The sequence below is a fragment of the Rhinolophus ferrumequinum genome, chromosome 18 (genome assembly GCF_004115265.2).
Source record: "Rhinolophus ferrumequinum isolate MPI-CBG mRhiFer1 chromosome 18, mRhiFer1_v1.p, whole genome shotgun sequence".
NCBI classification, from domain to species: domain Eukaryota; kingdom Metazoa; phylum Chordata; class Mammalia; order Chiroptera; family Rhinolophidae; genus Rhinolophus; species Rhinolophus ferrumequinum.
The window spans coordinates 48,766,953-48,782,273 of NC_046301.1; the positions used below are offsets into that span (position 1 = coordinate 48,766,953).

At 56.9% G+C, this 15,321-nt stretch overlaps 3 protein-coding genes across 4 annotated transcripts; 1 reads left to right on the top strand and 2 right to left on the bottom strand.

Annotated features, from left to right (window-relative positions):
• Positions 1-1,470: 1,470 nt before the first annotated feature.
• RNASEH2A (ribonuclease H2 subunit A) lies at positions 1,471-8,059 on the bottom strand. 2 transcript variants are annotated; one of them, XM_033135142.1, is made up of 10 exons: positions 7,752-8,059; positions 6,490-6,726; positions 5,293-5,693; positions 5,028-5,099; positions 4,776-4,902; positions 4,586-4,673; positions 3,081-3,218; positions 2,893-2,980; positions 1,778-1,901; positions 1,471-1,656 (listed from the first exon to the last, which is right to left on the bottom strand). In XM_033135142.1, exons 3-10 carry the CDS (start codon positions 5,417-5,419, stop codon positions 1,518-1,520), a joined length of 903 nt encoding a protein of 300 aa, XP_032991033.1. In that variant the 5' UTR covers positions 5,420-5,693; positions 6,490-6,726; positions 7,752-8,059; the 3' UTR covers positions 1,471-1,517. The 2 variants fall into 2 exon arrangements, with proteins under 2 accessions (XP_032991033.1, XP_032991032.1); XM_033135141.1 differs by lacking the exon at positions 6,490-6,726.
• Positions 8,060-8,088: 29 nt separating this feature from the next.
• Positions 8,089-10,935, top strand: PRDX2 (peroxiredoxin 2). The gene is made up of 6 exons (XM_033135143.1): positions 8,089-8,217; positions 8,683-8,794; positions 8,891-9,044; positions 9,645-9,767; positions 9,909-10,039; positions 10,608-10,935. The coding sequence occupies exons 2-6, from the start codon at positions 8,692-8,694 to the stop codon at positions 10,691-10,693; spliced, it is 597 nt and encodes a 198-aa protein (XP_032991034.1). The 5' UTR covers positions 8,089-8,217; positions 8,683-8,691; the 3' UTR covers positions 10,694-10,935.
• A 2,076-nt stretch (positions 10,936-13,011) lies between these two features.
• Positions 13,012-14,845, bottom strand: JUNB (JunB proto-oncogene, AP-1 transcription factor subunit). Its single transcript, XM_033135309.1, has one exon. The coding sequence runs from the start codon at positions 14,548-14,550 to the stop codon at positions 13,507-13,509; it is 1,044 nt and encodes a 347-aa protein (XP_032991200.1). The 5' UTR covers positions 14,551-14,845; the 3' UTR covers positions 13,012-13,506.
• Positions 14,846-15,321: the final 476 nt, after the last annotated feature.

The following is a 15,321-nucleotide window of genomic DNA, read 5'->3' on the forward strand; positions in this document are numbered from 1 at the left end:
ACCACAGAAGGGAATTTCAAAATATCTCCTCTCCAAATTACACACATACCTTCTCTAACCCAGGAAGCCCAACTCTAGGAATTTCGCCTAGAAATCTGTGCACAAGATATGATGGCACATTCTGATTGTTCCCTGCTGTACAGGTTTATTAACAGCAAGCTGAGCAACAGTTCGGCATACATTAAGAGGCATCAAATAGGGGCGGCTGGATGGCTCAGTTAGTTAGAGGGTGAGCTCTCAGCAACAAGGTTGCTGGTTCAATTCCCGCATGGGATGGTGGGCTGCAACTAAAGATTGAAAATGAAGACTGGACTTGGAGCTGAGCCCTCCACAAAATGGGACAACTTGGAGCTGATGGGCCCTGGAGAAACACAGTTCCCCAATAAAAAATTAAAAAAAAAAAAAGAGGCATTAAATAAACTATGGGACAGTCATGCCACGGAGGGCTCTTTATACTTGATCTTAGCCAAAAGGCCGAGAAGCAATGGGGAGGGCTCTTGAGCTATGAAAGGAATGAGGAAAGTCTTTAGATACCCATGTGGAATTACCTTCGATATTATGTGGCACAAAGAGTAATGTACACTATCTAGGGTATAGTTTGCTTCCATTTGTGTAAAAGAAAGTTTAGGAAAGAATGTATCTGTGCATATGTTTGTAACATGAGCTATGTCTGGAAGGACCTAGAAGGCACCTGTTAGGGTCTGAATGTTTGTCTCCCTAAAATTCCTATGGTGAAATTCTAACCCCCAAAGATATTAGGAGGTAGGGCCTTTGGGAGGTCATTAGGTTATGAGTCTGGAGCCTCCAAGAATGAGATTAGTGCCCTTATAAAAGGGACCCCACAGAGATCCCTCACCCCTTCTACCATGTGAGGACACAGAGAAGTCAGCAATCTGTGACCCAGAAGACAGCCCTCACCGGAACATGACCATGCTGACACCTGACCTTGGACTTCTAGCCACCAGAACTGTAATAAATGTCTATTTATAAACCACCCAGTCTGCGATTTTATTTTTTTAAATTGGGGAATACTGGGGAACAGTGTGTTTTTCCAGGACCCATCAGCTCTAAGTCGTTGTCCTTCAATAGTTGTGGAGGGCTCAGCTCAGCGCCAAGTCCAGTCGCCATTTTCAATCTAGTTGCAGGGGGCGCAGCCCACCATCCAACTGAACCGGCAACCTTGTTGAGAGCTCGTGCTCTAACCAACTGAGCCATCCGGCTGCCCCCGAGTCTGCGATATTTTGTTACTGCAGCCCAAACAGACTGAGATACCCAGGTAAGACCATCAGTGAGCTGGAGGCAGGGTGCTTCTCAATGTGCTCCTTCCTAATCTGTATCATACAAATATATATTTTAAAATAAAATCAACCAGTGCCCTTCTTGTTTAGGTTGCAAAAGTCAGTAGCTGGGTCTAGCCACAGTGCACACCCCCAATCCCCTCGACCCCAAGTATAACCCCCACGCTTGGCTTTAAGTAATTTTAATCACAAACTGTGGGGAGGGGGAGAGGCTGGCTCCTAGAGAGTGGTGGCCGACTCCAGGCTCCGCTCCTGGAAGTACCGGTGGGGGAGGCGGGGGCGGGTCCGGTGGCCTTCATTGAAGTAGGATGTGATCTTCCCGTGTCCCACCTGATCCTCCTCTGTTGGAGAGTCCTCCCTGTGGGCAAGAGGTAGTGTCACTGACCACCTTGGGGTGGGGTGAGGCTGGCAGCTCTCCCAAGCTGGGCTGAGCCCTGGCCTCTCTCCCTCCTTCCTCACAGCACCTCCAGGACACCCACCAAGTAACGACTTCCGCCTCCTTCTCCAGGATGCTCTGGGCCGTGCGCCAACTGAACCGGACAAACTGAGGAAAACCAAAGATGGGCTCCACATGCTTTCTCAACCACGCCTTTGTCTTGGGATCTGGTGGGGGGCGGGGGGAAGGTAGGCAAAGGTCATGGCCCCTGAGCCCTGCCCTGCCATCAAGTCCCAGCTCCTCAGCCTGGCATGCGAGACCCAATCACCTCATCTTAGGCCTCCTCTTGAGTACCTGAGGCACCTCCTAGAATTTGAGACATCTCCCTGCCTCAGGACCTTGCACAGGCAGTTCCCCTTCGACTCTTTACCAACAGTTGCTCAAGGTGCAGTTTAAAGAGACTGCCTGAGACTCTCCCTTGCCCACCAAGAACAACAGTCATTAAACCAGCATCTGTGGACCATCAGGTTAATGCCTGTCTCCCCCCATGTAACCATAAGCTCAGTAGGGACAGGGCGGTCCTTGTTTGTCTTGCTCACAGCCATATCCTCAGGCTTGGCCCTGCATGGCATGTACCAGGTACTCAGGAAGCAGTGAATGTGGCCCAAACTGTTTTTGGCCTGAACCTGGTTTCCTCATTTTGGCTTCATCTAAGTTCTAATCACAGACTTACTGTGTCACCCCACCCACCTGCAAGTTCCTTCCTGGGCCTCAGAAGGACCAGAAGATTCCTTGAACCCAGCCACTGAGTCTTCAAATCTGCCCTTGTGTGTGTTGGGAGGGCACAATCATCGCCACTTCAGATAAAGAAACTGAGCCTCACGATGGGAAGAAAATGATGGATTTAAGCTACGGGCAGTGGACACAAGCCAGTGGTCCTCACCCTGCTCCTTTCCCCTTAACAAATGGATGATGCCCACCGTGCGTCTCAGTCCCTCACTGGGGCTCCAGAGAGACATAGAGAGGGCGGGAGCCTGCCAGCTGGAATAGGGCTCTCCCACACAAAGCCACGAGCAAGGGGCCTCCCGTCTGGGCCTCAGCCTCTTCTGCTGTGGGCTGAGTGGAACGACTCTCAGGCCTGCCCTATCTGTGTTATCACCAGTATCGCTGTCTCAGGACAGCACCCAAGGCAGCGCCTACTGCCATCTATCTGCTCACCATTGGGGTAGCCGGAGCCATAATCAATGTCCAGGTCCTGCAGTTTTTCCACAAACTGCCAGTTCTTCACAACCTGGTCGCGGGCCACCTGTGGGAAAGACAAGTACTTATGGTCTCCCTCTTAGGGCCACACCTGCTCCTTCTCTAGAGGGATGCTGGGAGTCAGACATGGACAGCAAGGGGCTGACCTTGGCACAGATGCTGGCAGCACTGACCACGGGGTAGAGGGCATCTGCCTTGGCCGTGACTGTCACCTCAATGTCGGGAAAGCATTGCTGCAGCCGCTTCTGATATGTCTCTGGTAGCCCCACGGTGTCCACGAATACCTGCAGCAGTGACAGAAATGTATTCAACAAACATCGGGAAAACAACTGTGCAAATGATCCAGTCTCATAGCCTTTGCACTTGCTGTTCCCACTTCCTGGAATACTCTTCTCTCAGTTTGTCCCTACACTGCATATTTCTCAGGGGGTTCAGCTCAAACATCACCTCCCAAAGACGCTTTCCCTGATCAAGCTGCACCCATTCTACCCATTACTGAGCACCTGCTGCATGTCATGGGATACACTAGATGCCAGGAACATGGCAGTGAACACATCAGACAAAAATCCGTGTTCTCCTGGAGTGGAACACCCTGGCGAGGGCCACAGACAAGAAACAGGGTAAATAATAAAGGATAGGGGAGAATCAGAAAACGTTATCATTTTAAACGAGGGTGGGGGTTGGGAAGGTTCAGGAAAGGTCATTCTGAGGTGGTGACATTTGAATAAAGGACTGCAAGAGATGAAGGACCCAGTCATTTGGAGGTCTGGAAAAGCATTCTAGGCAGAGGAAACAGCCAGTGCAAAGGCCCTGAGCTGGGACCATTTCCAGTATGCTACACAGCAGTAGGGAGGCCCCATGGCTAGGTCAGGGAAGGTAGCAGGGAAAGTGATCTCCATAGCAGTTACTGTTCTTAGAAATCAGCTTTATTTGCTTACCAGCTCACCATCTGTGTCCCCTGACATGGCCACGAACCCGTGAGGCCAGCGCCCTTGCCAGCCCTCTAGCACTGCGCTGCCAGCTCCACACCCAGTCCTGGACCTCAGCCACCTCCTCAGCAAGACCTCCCTTGTTCCATTCCCTTTTTCAAGTGTATTTGTCTTTGTCATTCTCTCAAAACAGCTCGTTCTTTGCCTCAGAACACTCCATGCCATGCCATCTTATATTTCTCTACTGTAATTTAATCTCATTCTCCTCCCTTTGAGTGTGAGTTTTCCTTATTTAATTCTCACTGTGATCAGAAAATTAAATGTTGACATTTACATTTCAAAAAGATGACTATCTGCTGCTACTGTGTTGGGAGCAGACGGTAGGGGAGGGGGCTGGAGGTGGGGGGACCAGAGAAGAGCATGAGGCAGGTGTCCAGGAGGGGAGGGTGCCCTGGGCTAGGGCAGGTAGACAGATGTGTGATTTGTTCTGGACACTAAGCCTTTAGGATACAGAGATAGGTGGGGATGGGGGTGGGGCTGGGGCCCCACTATGGTCCTTAGTGGGGCATACTTTTGGGGTAGGAAAAGCAGTAGGAAGTCAACAGGAGCAACAAATATTCCTGAGGTACTACAGATATGTCTGACAGTGAATCGCCCACTGCACTCATACCTCCATTTTATCCCGAGGTGATTAAATGGGGGCTACCCAACAGTTAGCTCACCTGAGCGACTTTCACACCCTGGTCCAACGCATACTGCACCAGCCCAGCAGCTGTATCGTGGGACATGGAGTTCAGGTTGTATTTGACCCTGCAGTGGGAGACAGAGCCCAGTCAACCCCGTTCCAGCCACGGATCCCTGCCAGCCCATGCTGGCTGCCCCTCCACCACGGCCCCTCCGGGGATCCCTCACCGCCCAAGCATGCTGGTAGAGATGAGGTTCGGAGAAAGCACGTCCAGTGCCCAGCCCACAAAGTCCCCGTCCTCCTCCATTTTCGCAAAGAGCCTGTCCCGCTCGCTCTCCGACAGAGTCTTTGAGTCTGGGAGATGGGTTGGGAGAGAAGGAGTGGCTGGTTCTCCCAACTCCTGCTCTCTCTCTCCAGTTTGCACCCGCCCCCTGCACATTTCCAGGAACCCCCTTCTCAGATGTACACATCAGGCTCACCTGCTACTTTCAGGGCCTCCAGATCTGTCAGGCGCGACAGAGGGCAATAACAGATGGCGTAGACCATGGGGCCTGGGGGAAGTGGGGATCCAACCAGTGAGCCCGTGAAAGCCGCCTTCCCTGTTTCATCATCACCGCTTTTTCCGGTGCCATCACCACTATCACCACCCCCCACCCCAAATCCGGTACAATCCCGGCTCCCATTCCTGGGCAATTTGCATCCCCCTTATCATGTGCTTCCCCCACCCCGGCCCTGGAGGCGCACCCAGCACAGGGCCCCGGCCCGCTTCATCGACGCCCAGGGCGCAGGGTGCCTTGCGGCACACCGCGGGCACAGGCGAGTTCAGGCGACAGCGGCCCGTATTGTCTCTCTCCAGCTCGCTGAGATCCATGCCACTTTGGTCGCCGCCACCAGCCACAGAAACGAGGTCTGAAGGCGCAGCTTAGGCGCGCGTTTTTCGGGAGCTCCTCGGTGGCTCCGCTCCCGGCCAATCGGAGCACAGGACACGCCCCCGACGCTCCCGCCGCCGTTGACGTTTACGAAGCCGACGCCGTTGCCGTGCCGCTTTCTGGGAATTGTAGTTCTCGAGGCCCACTGCCTAGCTCAAAGTTTGGGTAACGGGTGGGCGGGGTCGCTTTCGAAGCTCCGCTCCGGGGTTTCTGGAGCTGGTGACAGGAGAGGAAAATAAACGAGGAACTGAGGCGGGCCATTGAGGACCCGCCCAGTCAGGGTCTAGAAGGTGAAATACCACTACACTCCCAGAATTCGAGGGTTCGCATCACTGGGTCCCCGTCCCCTACCTGGGCTCTAGAGGCCATTTGCACCCGCGATCCTTACACTCCACATAGTCTAAGCACCCTGGACTAGGTATCTCTGATCCCACTACGCTCAAGCCTTCGGAGATGGGGTCCCCCCAACTCCCTCTCAGTACCTCAACCGCATCTCCACTGCCCCGCCTCTTCCTATCCTCTCTTTCATTCCGGCTAAGCCTCCCCTTCCTTCCAACCGAGGTCTGAGATCTCAAGACCTCAACAGACTCCTTGCTCAGTCTTTGTCCACTACGCAGACTTATTCTCCCCATCTCTGGGTTCATGTCCTATCCCCACCCCCCACCCCGCCCTTCTCTTTCTCTCCCCGCATCTTATTCCCTGGTCTCAGCGGGGCTCTCGTCCTCTGCCTGTGGGTCCCTGGCCTTCACCAAGCTCATGACCCTTCCACAGGGTCACAGCTCCTCCATCTCCGTTTCCCCCTCCCCGTACCCCGCCATCTTTCTTCCTTTGTCCTCGGATGTCAGCGGTGCTCACATCTCCGGGCTCAGCTCTCTTCTCCCCACACCACCCTCAAGCCCCAGGCTTAGGACGCCAGTTCTTCCTTCCAGGTGCCCGCCTCCTACGCGCCCCCCCACCACTCACACAGCCCTTTCTATCTTCCCGCCCACCCAGAGGACTTGCCAGCCCGCACCGGTCCAGCCTCCTCTGCGCCCGTCTGTCACCCGGGCTCAGGGCCTCCAGTCGCAGTCGATGGGCTTGCAGGAGGAACAATCCCGTTGCCCGCAGGGCCGCACTTGCACCAGGTTCTCGCGGTCCATGAACACCGGGCCCGGCGCCGTGCCCAGCACCTCTCGGCTGCGCTCCTGCTTGCCCAGGTCGCAAAGACAGAGCCACTTTCCCCACGGGCCAAGGAGTGAGTCCTCCACGTCTAGGGATGGAGGGCCAGGTGGTGGTGGGGAACCTACCCGCCAAGCTCTCCTCTAAGAGGGGAGGAGGATAAAGACACTACCGTAACAGCAACAGCTCATGTTTGCAGGGCTATGCCTCTGCGCCAGGCACCCTGCCATAGATGATCTAACTGAATCTGCTCATTAGTCCCAGGTTGTGAAACTGAGACCTAGAAAGAGCAAGGCACCATTCCGAGCTCACGCATCTGGTGAGTGGCCCAGAGGAACTGCAAACTGACACGTCCCATCTATGACAGCCTACCAAGTTGGGGCTGTGGTACAACACCCTTGGTGCCCACTATCCGAAGCTGACTCTTGTCTTCCGAGATCACGAGCCTGTCCAGTGGCCACAGTGCCACCTGACTAGCAGTTCTGTCAAGTGGTAAATTAAATGACATAATTGGCACAATAAAGATACTTAAAGCCCCTGACGCTGTGTTAGTAGTAGAACAAAAGAGAGTGTGATCACTTTTAAAAGCAGCTACAACTTATTGAGCGCTTAACCACGCCCCTTTACAGGGTTCTTTTCCCGACTTCTCCCTAAACCCCTATGAGACAGGTCCCAACTCATCAAGCCTCCGTCACACAAAACTCCCTGGCGCACTCTTCCCCCTGTATCTTTGCATTTTTGGCTTTTCTTGTCAAGCCAGCTGTTGGTTACCTATCTTCTTCAGCCGGGCCTTCTCTGACTTCAGAAACTGACCTGCCCCCTTCTTTAAGCAGTTTACATGGAGAGAGAACGTGAGCAGGACCCAAGCAGACACATCCATAAACTCATGGGTAGGTGGTAGGAAGGGCGGAGATGGAAAAACCATGTAAGCTGCTTAAAGGCAGTCTCTATTTCACTTTACAGATGAGAAAACTGAGCCTCAGAGAAAAGTGACCAGCCCAGAGCGAAGGTGGGCGGAGATTTGAAGTCCACGGAAGAGGGTCTGTTTGTAGCCAGCTGGCAAAATAGAGCGATTGGGCACCCTTCCGCGCTGTCACACCCGCGAACTGCAGTTACCTTTCCCCTGATGCTGCAGCTGCAGTTGCTCCCAGGTGTCGCCTTTGCCCTCTTCACCGAAGTAATGGTAATCGGGGGAGACTTGGGCAGGAGTCACCAGCAGCAGGAGAATCAGAGGCGGCAGTAGCAGCGCCTCTGGGCTTCGGGCCATGCGGAACTCCAACTGTCCCCCGGCGCGCTCCAGGGCTGAGCCCGGCGCGGGGTCCCCGTGGGCGGGCGCAGTGGTCCCACCCGCGGCTGAGCCTCTCCCCCAGCGGTCGGCAGGCGCGTGGGCCCGGCCGGCTCCTCTCCTCCACCCCTGCAGTGGCAGTGGATCCGACCGCTCTGCTTGTCTACTACCCCCCCCCCCGCCCTGCGCGTCATGGTTCCGGCCACGCATAAAAGGCTCCGCGGCTCTGCGCGCACTTGGTGCTGAGAAGCTGTCTACGGGTCCGCTGCTCTTTGTGTCCCGCCCTTCCCCACGCAGGTAGGGACACCTGGAACGCACCCGGCTGGGGGGAACCCCTTGGAGCCGCTTCGGCCCTCTTCAAACTTCAGCGCTGGCCGCCTTTGTTTTCCACCCGCCGTGGTGGCCGCCTTTGTCCTTGGTGGGGGAAACCGAGGCCAGAGCCTTGGAGTGCAGGCCGCATGGCCAGGATCCCGGCTCCCAGCTCGCTGGGGCTCCTCCCGGGGCGGTGGGCCAGCGCCACCGCGCTCGGCGACAAGCTAATGGGGGCCCAGCGGCTGCGGCCTGGTGTCTCTCGCTGGCCGGAGGGGCGGGTCTCCCGTGGTCTCAAGGCCGCTCAGAGCGGGTACCAGGGAGGGTGCGGGGCAGTGCCGCTGCCTCCGCCAATCTGACTCAGTCATCGGGCCCAGCTCGAAACATGACCTTGGGAAGTGAGACAAAGGGTCTTCCCGGGCGCTCTGACCGCGCCGGGGGTGGGGGTCTCAGCTTTCAGTCATGGCCGCCGGTAACGCGCACATCGGAAAGCCCGCCCCGGACTTCCAGGCCACCGCCGTAGTGGAGGGCGCCTTCAAGGAGGTGAAGCTTTCCGACTACAGAGGTGAGGGCGACCTGGAGGGGGCCCAGACTGGGGTGGCGCCCTGGCACTCGAGGCGATGGGCCTTCACTCCTCGTCTATTCCTGCCCTCTTCCTCAGGGAAATACGTGGTCCTCTTTTTCTACCCGTTGGACTTCACTTTTGTGTGCCCTACGGAGATCATCGCTTTCAGCGAACATGCTGAGGACTTCCGAAAGCTGGGCTGCGAGGTGCTGGGGGTCTCTGTGGACTCGCAGTTCACCCACCTGGCTTGGTATTAGCGGGGACCAGCAGGGAGGGAGGGTGCAGCCAAGCCTACACCTGTATAGGGTCGGACCTGTGTGTTCTAGTGGCCATTGCTCAACATCTGCGCCTCCCTTTCTCATCTTTAAAATAAAGGAAAAGTGACGCCCAGGTCCTGAACGATGATGACAGTAATTAGCATTTGGAAACTAGTTGCTTGGTGCGGAGTTGCAAATGCTTTTTATCTCACTTTGAGCAAAGCAGCCTCCCTCCCAAGAACTAGTTCAAGAAGGTGGCAACTCCAGTTCAAGGGAGTCAAGGGCTGGGCCCCAGGACACAGCTAGAGAAGAGGATGGGGACTCTGCTTCAAGATGCGTGAGGCTGTAGCACGTGTGAATCCACTTTGCTAGAACAGGCGCATTGGCTTAGCCTTCCCAGCTGTGGGAAACAGTCCCTGCACCCACTTCAGGGTGGGGTGGGTGGGACTCCCAGGGCCTTGCTCTAAAGCCCCTTATCTCTTGTCTCCAGCACCCCCTCTCCAGCTCTTATCACACCCAGGCCCACAGGGTAAGGACCCTGTGGTGCCAGGCATCCCAGTCTGAGGTCCCAGCCCTGTTTCCTCTACCCCCAGGATTAACACCCCCCGGAAAGAGGGAGGCTTGGGCCCCCTGAACATCCCCCTCCTGGCCGATGTAAGCAGAAACTTGTCCCACGATTATGGCGTGTTGAAGAAAGATGAAGGCATCGCCTACAGGTACCATGGGGTCCTCAGGGGACACCTCCCATCCTCAGGGTGAGGGGACCACTCTTAGACGGTGCCCTCCCAACCCCCAGCCCTGTGGCTGGCAGAGAGATGGTTCTCCCAGCTCCTCACAGTGAACACTGATATCTTTAGGGGCCTCTTTATCATCGATGGCAAGGGTATCCTTCGCCAGATCACCATTAATGATTTGCCTGTGGGGCGCTCCGTGGATGAAGCTCTGAGGCTGGTCCAGGCCTTCCAGTACACAGATGAACATGGGGAAGGTGAGTGGGCACACATTCACGGGGGTTCATATGTGAGTAGATACCCAGCCCCTCTTTCTGTCGCTTATGCGGACATTCACTGCCTGCTCTATCACCTGGGTGACATGGATGTGAGGACCCTAAAGAAGATTCAGCTTAGGGCCTTGTCTGCAGGAAGTTTCTCATCTGGTGGGAGAGATAACCCGACTATAAGGATGGAGCGCTGGGAGGTAATAAAGATTTATAGAGAAGATATTTGAGAAGGTTTATGCCACAGCAGGCTTGAATAATGTTAGTTGCATCAGAGTACCTTCTCAGATGGAGGGCACAGCTTGACCAGTCTCTCAAAGTCCAGTAGGGCGAGGGCTGAGGGAGAAAGATGGGGCTAAAAAGAAATAAAAATATCAGCCCCAAAATCCTGCACCTGGGCTTGGGGGCTTCTGTCAACATGTGGTGTGGTGTTGGGTCTGGACCACTTGGCTGTGGGCTTTTTCTTCTGCAATTTGGGCTCTTGCTTTGCCTCTCACTACTGCCCTATCTTGAATATGGGGCTGTAGCATCACATGTGCATTCTTGTGTCTTCCCACAGTCTGTCCCGCTGGCTGGAAGCCAGGCAGTGACACAATCAAACCCAACGTATATGACAGCAAGGAATACTTCTCCAAACACAACTAGGCTGGCAGACGGATGCCAAGCTTGGGCTCTTGGTCCCCACCTGTGCCCCCACCTGGGTGCCCTGTGCTGGCCCTGGAAAGGCCAGACCTGCCCCTTCACGTTCCAGTCAATGATCCTGGAAGGCTAGGCCATGGCCGTCACGTATTCCTAGCTGAGTGGTGAATGGTGAACCCCTCCCTAGAGCCTACCTAGTGAGGCACAGGCCTAGAGGTGACCAATAAAGTATTAGGGACAAATATGAATCTGTTGGTGTGTTCTGTTCTGATGTTCCCCCCCTTCCCCTTTCCTCGAGGCTCTGGCCTTGGGAAACTAACACTGTAGTTACTTATCTTCACCACAAGGTGACAGTCTTACCTCATGCTCACTCCTTGGCCTCAGAGCAGTTGTGTGGGGGGGTGACTTTTGCCCCCTGCTGGGAACAAATCCCACAATACCCTAAAGGAACCTGGCCTTGGAGGGCAGTGCCCATCCCTTGCCATCAGCCATGCTTGGTTCAAATACCATTTAAGAACTGTGATCCTTCTTGGCTTTCATCATCAGGAAAATGGGAATAAAAACAACCAACCCAGATCACCATGCACATTAAGAGAGCAAGTGTGTGAAGGTCAGGGCCCAGTGAATGGTTACTACGATGGTTCCTGGGCCTGGAAGAAGAGTCCAGTCTTATGGGAAAGAGGGTGGGGACCCAGTTGTGAGAGCAGAACCAAGAGTGGGAGCTTAAGCTATACGCACAGTAGGCAAGCTCTGCCCCACCACAAGTTGGAAAGGTGATGGTTAGGCTGGGAGGCAGGTGTCAGGAGCAAGGTAGTATTTCCAGGAGTGTAGTCTGATGCTGTGTGTGGCCAGGCAAGTGGCTTCGCCACTCAGACCTCATTTCCTTCCACAGAATAGGACATGTTCATTTAATACATAGAACCATTATTAATATTGTTATCCAGCCTAATACCCTCCAAGGTCACTCATCTCAGCTTTGGAATATTATCTACACTCCTCCCCAAGTCCCTGCGTGTGGTCTTCCCATATTTAATCTCCATGCTCCTGGTTTACTCCATTCCAGACACATTAGCTTCTTACTGTTCTTTAACAGGCTGATCTTGTTCTGGCCACAGGAACTTTGCATGTGGTATTCTCTGCCCAGAACGCTGTTACGCAGGATTTTCTCAGAACCTGGCTTCTTCAAATCTGGTCTCATTAAAGGTCCACCTTCCCAATCCATTCTCCAAAGCCGCTCATCTCCCCTGCCTCATCACTACCACTTTGACTTGTGTTTTCTCTTCCTAGAACTTACACCATTTCCAAATCGTTTCCTTGTTTATTATCTGTCTCCTGTGGTCCAGACTGTGTCTCCAGGGCCGTGTTGTTCAGAAGTTTATAAATGAATTAATGAAGTGTCTGTTCTGCCTACCCCACCCCTTTGGCCTGGTTTCTCCGCCTGTTTTTCTCGGCTGTTATGGGGGCTTCCAGCTCCGAGGCCAGCTTGACCCTTTTGACCAGCTGCCCTCCTACCCATCCCAGCTGCGGGGGAGGGAGCCCCGAGCGAGGGCGGCGGCTGCGCCGGGCGGCCTGAGCAGCCGCCCCGGCAGGACCAGACCTGGCAGTCACCCCGCTCCCTGCCTGGCACCGTGAAGGAAACTGGCAGACGGGCACCGCCCTTCCTGGCGGTGGTGAGGGGGACCGCGGCAGCAAGGACATGCGGACTACAGCAACCCCCCGCCCGGGTCAGGTCAGACAGCGTGGGTGCGGCGGGGCCTGGGCGCCAGCCAGAAAAGGGAGGGTCTGGGGTGGCTCCCGGGACCCAAGAGCGCGGCCCGCCCACCGTGGACGCTCTGGACTCAGGCCTGGGGCTTTCCGGGCCCAAGCAGCCACCCGCCTGGGAAAATCCCGGCCTCCTTCCGGGCGCCGCGGCCTTGCCGGGCAGAGCGGGGGAGGGGATTCCCGGAATCTGCCCGGAGACCGCCGTCGCGTCACTGGGCAGAATCGGCCCATATATGGGCAGCGCTTCCGCTGCGTCAGCGGGGAAAGCCCCGGCCCGAGCCAGTGGACGGGGCTGCGCCTGCGCACTGCACATCTCGCCCCAGGCATCCTGCTCCCAGGTCCTGGGAGGCTGGGCCCGGTCCGCGCCCTGGACTTTCCAGCCCCCGGGATCAGGGTACGCGAGGAGGGTTGGACACCCGGGCTGGAGCTGCGAAATGCCTGGGCAGAGCTGGCGAAGGGACACAAATACCGGAGCGAGCCACAAACAGCAGTGGGGTGTGGGCAGCTCAACACTCTCCTCCCTCCGCCCGCCCGGCTTCGAAAAAAAAGACAACAGAAATTAATAAAGAACCTTTTTTTTTTTACTTAAATAGATTCAATAAAAAGTCAGAACAAACGCACACACACACACACAAACACATTTTAAAATAAACTTTTTAGAGACTGAGTGCGTGTTTCTTCTCCACAGTACGGTGCAGGGGGGGAGGGCAGGGGGCGGGGCCCCTCCCTTGAGTCCTCGCAGCCTTGAGTACCGGGCGGCGGGGCCAGCTCCGCCGCGATCGCCCCCTCCTCCCCACCCTGTTAAATACACAAATATATTATATTCAATATGAATCGAGTCTGTTTCCAGCAGAAAAAAAAATACAAAAAAACGCGGAAGGGGGGCTTGTAAACGTCGAGGTGGAAGGACTGGGCGCAGAGCCGGCGGGCAGGAGTCCAGTGTGGTTTTCGCCGCCCCCATACCCCGGGGCAAGTGCCCACCGCCTGCCCCCTTGCCCCTTGGGAGGCGTGCGCCCAGCCGTCCAGGCTGGGGGAATGTCCGTACGGGGAAGGGGTGCTCAGAAGGCGTGTCCCTTGACCCCGAGCAGCAGCTGGCAGCCGTTGCTGACATGGGTCATGACCTTCTGTTTGAGCTGAGCCACCTGCTCCCGGAGGAGGCCGGCAGTGCTGGAGAGCCCTGCGTTCTCCGCCTTGAGTGTCTTCACCTTGTCCTCTAGGCGCGCGATGCGCTCCAGCTTCCGCTTCCGGCACTTGGTGGCCGCCAGCCGGTTCCGCAGCCGCTTGCGCTCCACTTTGATGCGCTCCTGGTCTTCCATGTTGATGGGGGACACTGGCGGCGTGGCGTCGCGGCTGCGCGCCTCAGGCACGGTCTGAGGTTCCTCTTTGAAGGTGGAGGCGCCTCGGCCAAGGCCCAGCTGTGCCGGGTGGCCGCCAGCGAAGGGCGGCGCGTGTGGGAGGTAGCTGATGGTGGCCGTCGGGTATGAGCTCCCGGTCCCGACGGCGGCCCCGGCGCCTCCGGAGGGCGCAGAGGCTGGGGAATAGCTGCTGAGGTTGGTGTAGACAGGAGGCGGCTCCGGGCCCGCGTAGACACCCCCAGGCCCCGCCGGGGGGCCCCCGCTGGCGCCCAGCGACACATTGGGGGGTGTCACGTGGTTCATCTTGTGCAGGTCGTCCAGGGCTTTGACAAAGCCGTCGGCGAAGCCCTCCTGTTCCTCGGTGACGCCGCCCCCCGCTCCCCCCGCACCTCCACCGCTGCCACCCCCTCGGGGGTAAAAGTACTGTCCCGGGGGCGTGGGCGTCGTCGTGATCACGCCGTTGCTGTTAGGGACGATCAGGCGCTCTAGCTCCGATGAGGCGAGCTTGAGCGACGCGCCTGTGTCCGAGCCCTGGCCGGAAAAGTAGCTGCCACCACCGCTGCCCTCTGGGCCGGGGCCCCGCGCCCCAGGCGCTTTCAGACTTCGGTAGGGGTCGGCAAGGTTGAGCGCCAGGCTGGGTTTCAGGAGTTTGTAGTCGTGTAGAGAGAGGCCGCCCGGGGCCCGGCCGTATCCCGCCGCTGCGTATGAGTCGTCGTGGTAGAAGGGCTGTTCCATTTTAGTGCACATCCGGGCGGCCCGGGCGGTCTGGGGGGGTCCCTGCGGGGCCGCCCCGGGCCTCGCTGCTGCGAGCGGTGCTCTGTCCGCGGCGGTGGCTGGACTGACTGTCTGGACGCGCGGCCCTGGGTGCCGGCACCCGCCGGGAGAGGCCACCCGGCCGCCTTGCGCGGAAGCTCTGTGCGGCTTCTCCAGCCCCTCTGCCCCTCTCTGGCGCGCTCGCTTTCTCCGTGTCGCTTACCCCTGCTCCCCGTTCCCTGCTGCTCAGACGCTGGTCTGCCGCGCTCAAGGTACCGGCCGCTCAGCCAGAGCCACACGCTTTTATACCACGACTATCAGCTGCGGAAGTGAGCTCCGATTGGCCGTCGCGCGAGCCGGGCCCCCGCGCCCCCCTCCTCGAGCGTGGGGAAGGGGAGGAGGCGGCTCGCGTCACTGTCAGGAAGCGCGTGTCCTTGTAAACAGCGGCCACGGGCTGGGTGGCTTGGCTATGCTGTAGGGGGAGGGGCTCAGGGGACCCCGGGACGCGCGAGGAAGGGGGTGCTGGGGCGGTCCGAGGCACCCGAGGAGGGGCTCCAGGGTGGATGATGATACCCCTGAAGTACGCGATGAGGGACATGAGGAACTGATACAGAGCAAGTGTGTGTGTGTGTGTTTGGGGAGGGGGGGTGTCCCAGGTTGTACATAGAAGGACCTGAAGGACCCGGAGTATCCAAAAGGAGTTGGAAAGCTGAGAATACGCTAGGAGACCCCATAAAAGAGAGACGGAAGGGTTAAGCAGGGGAA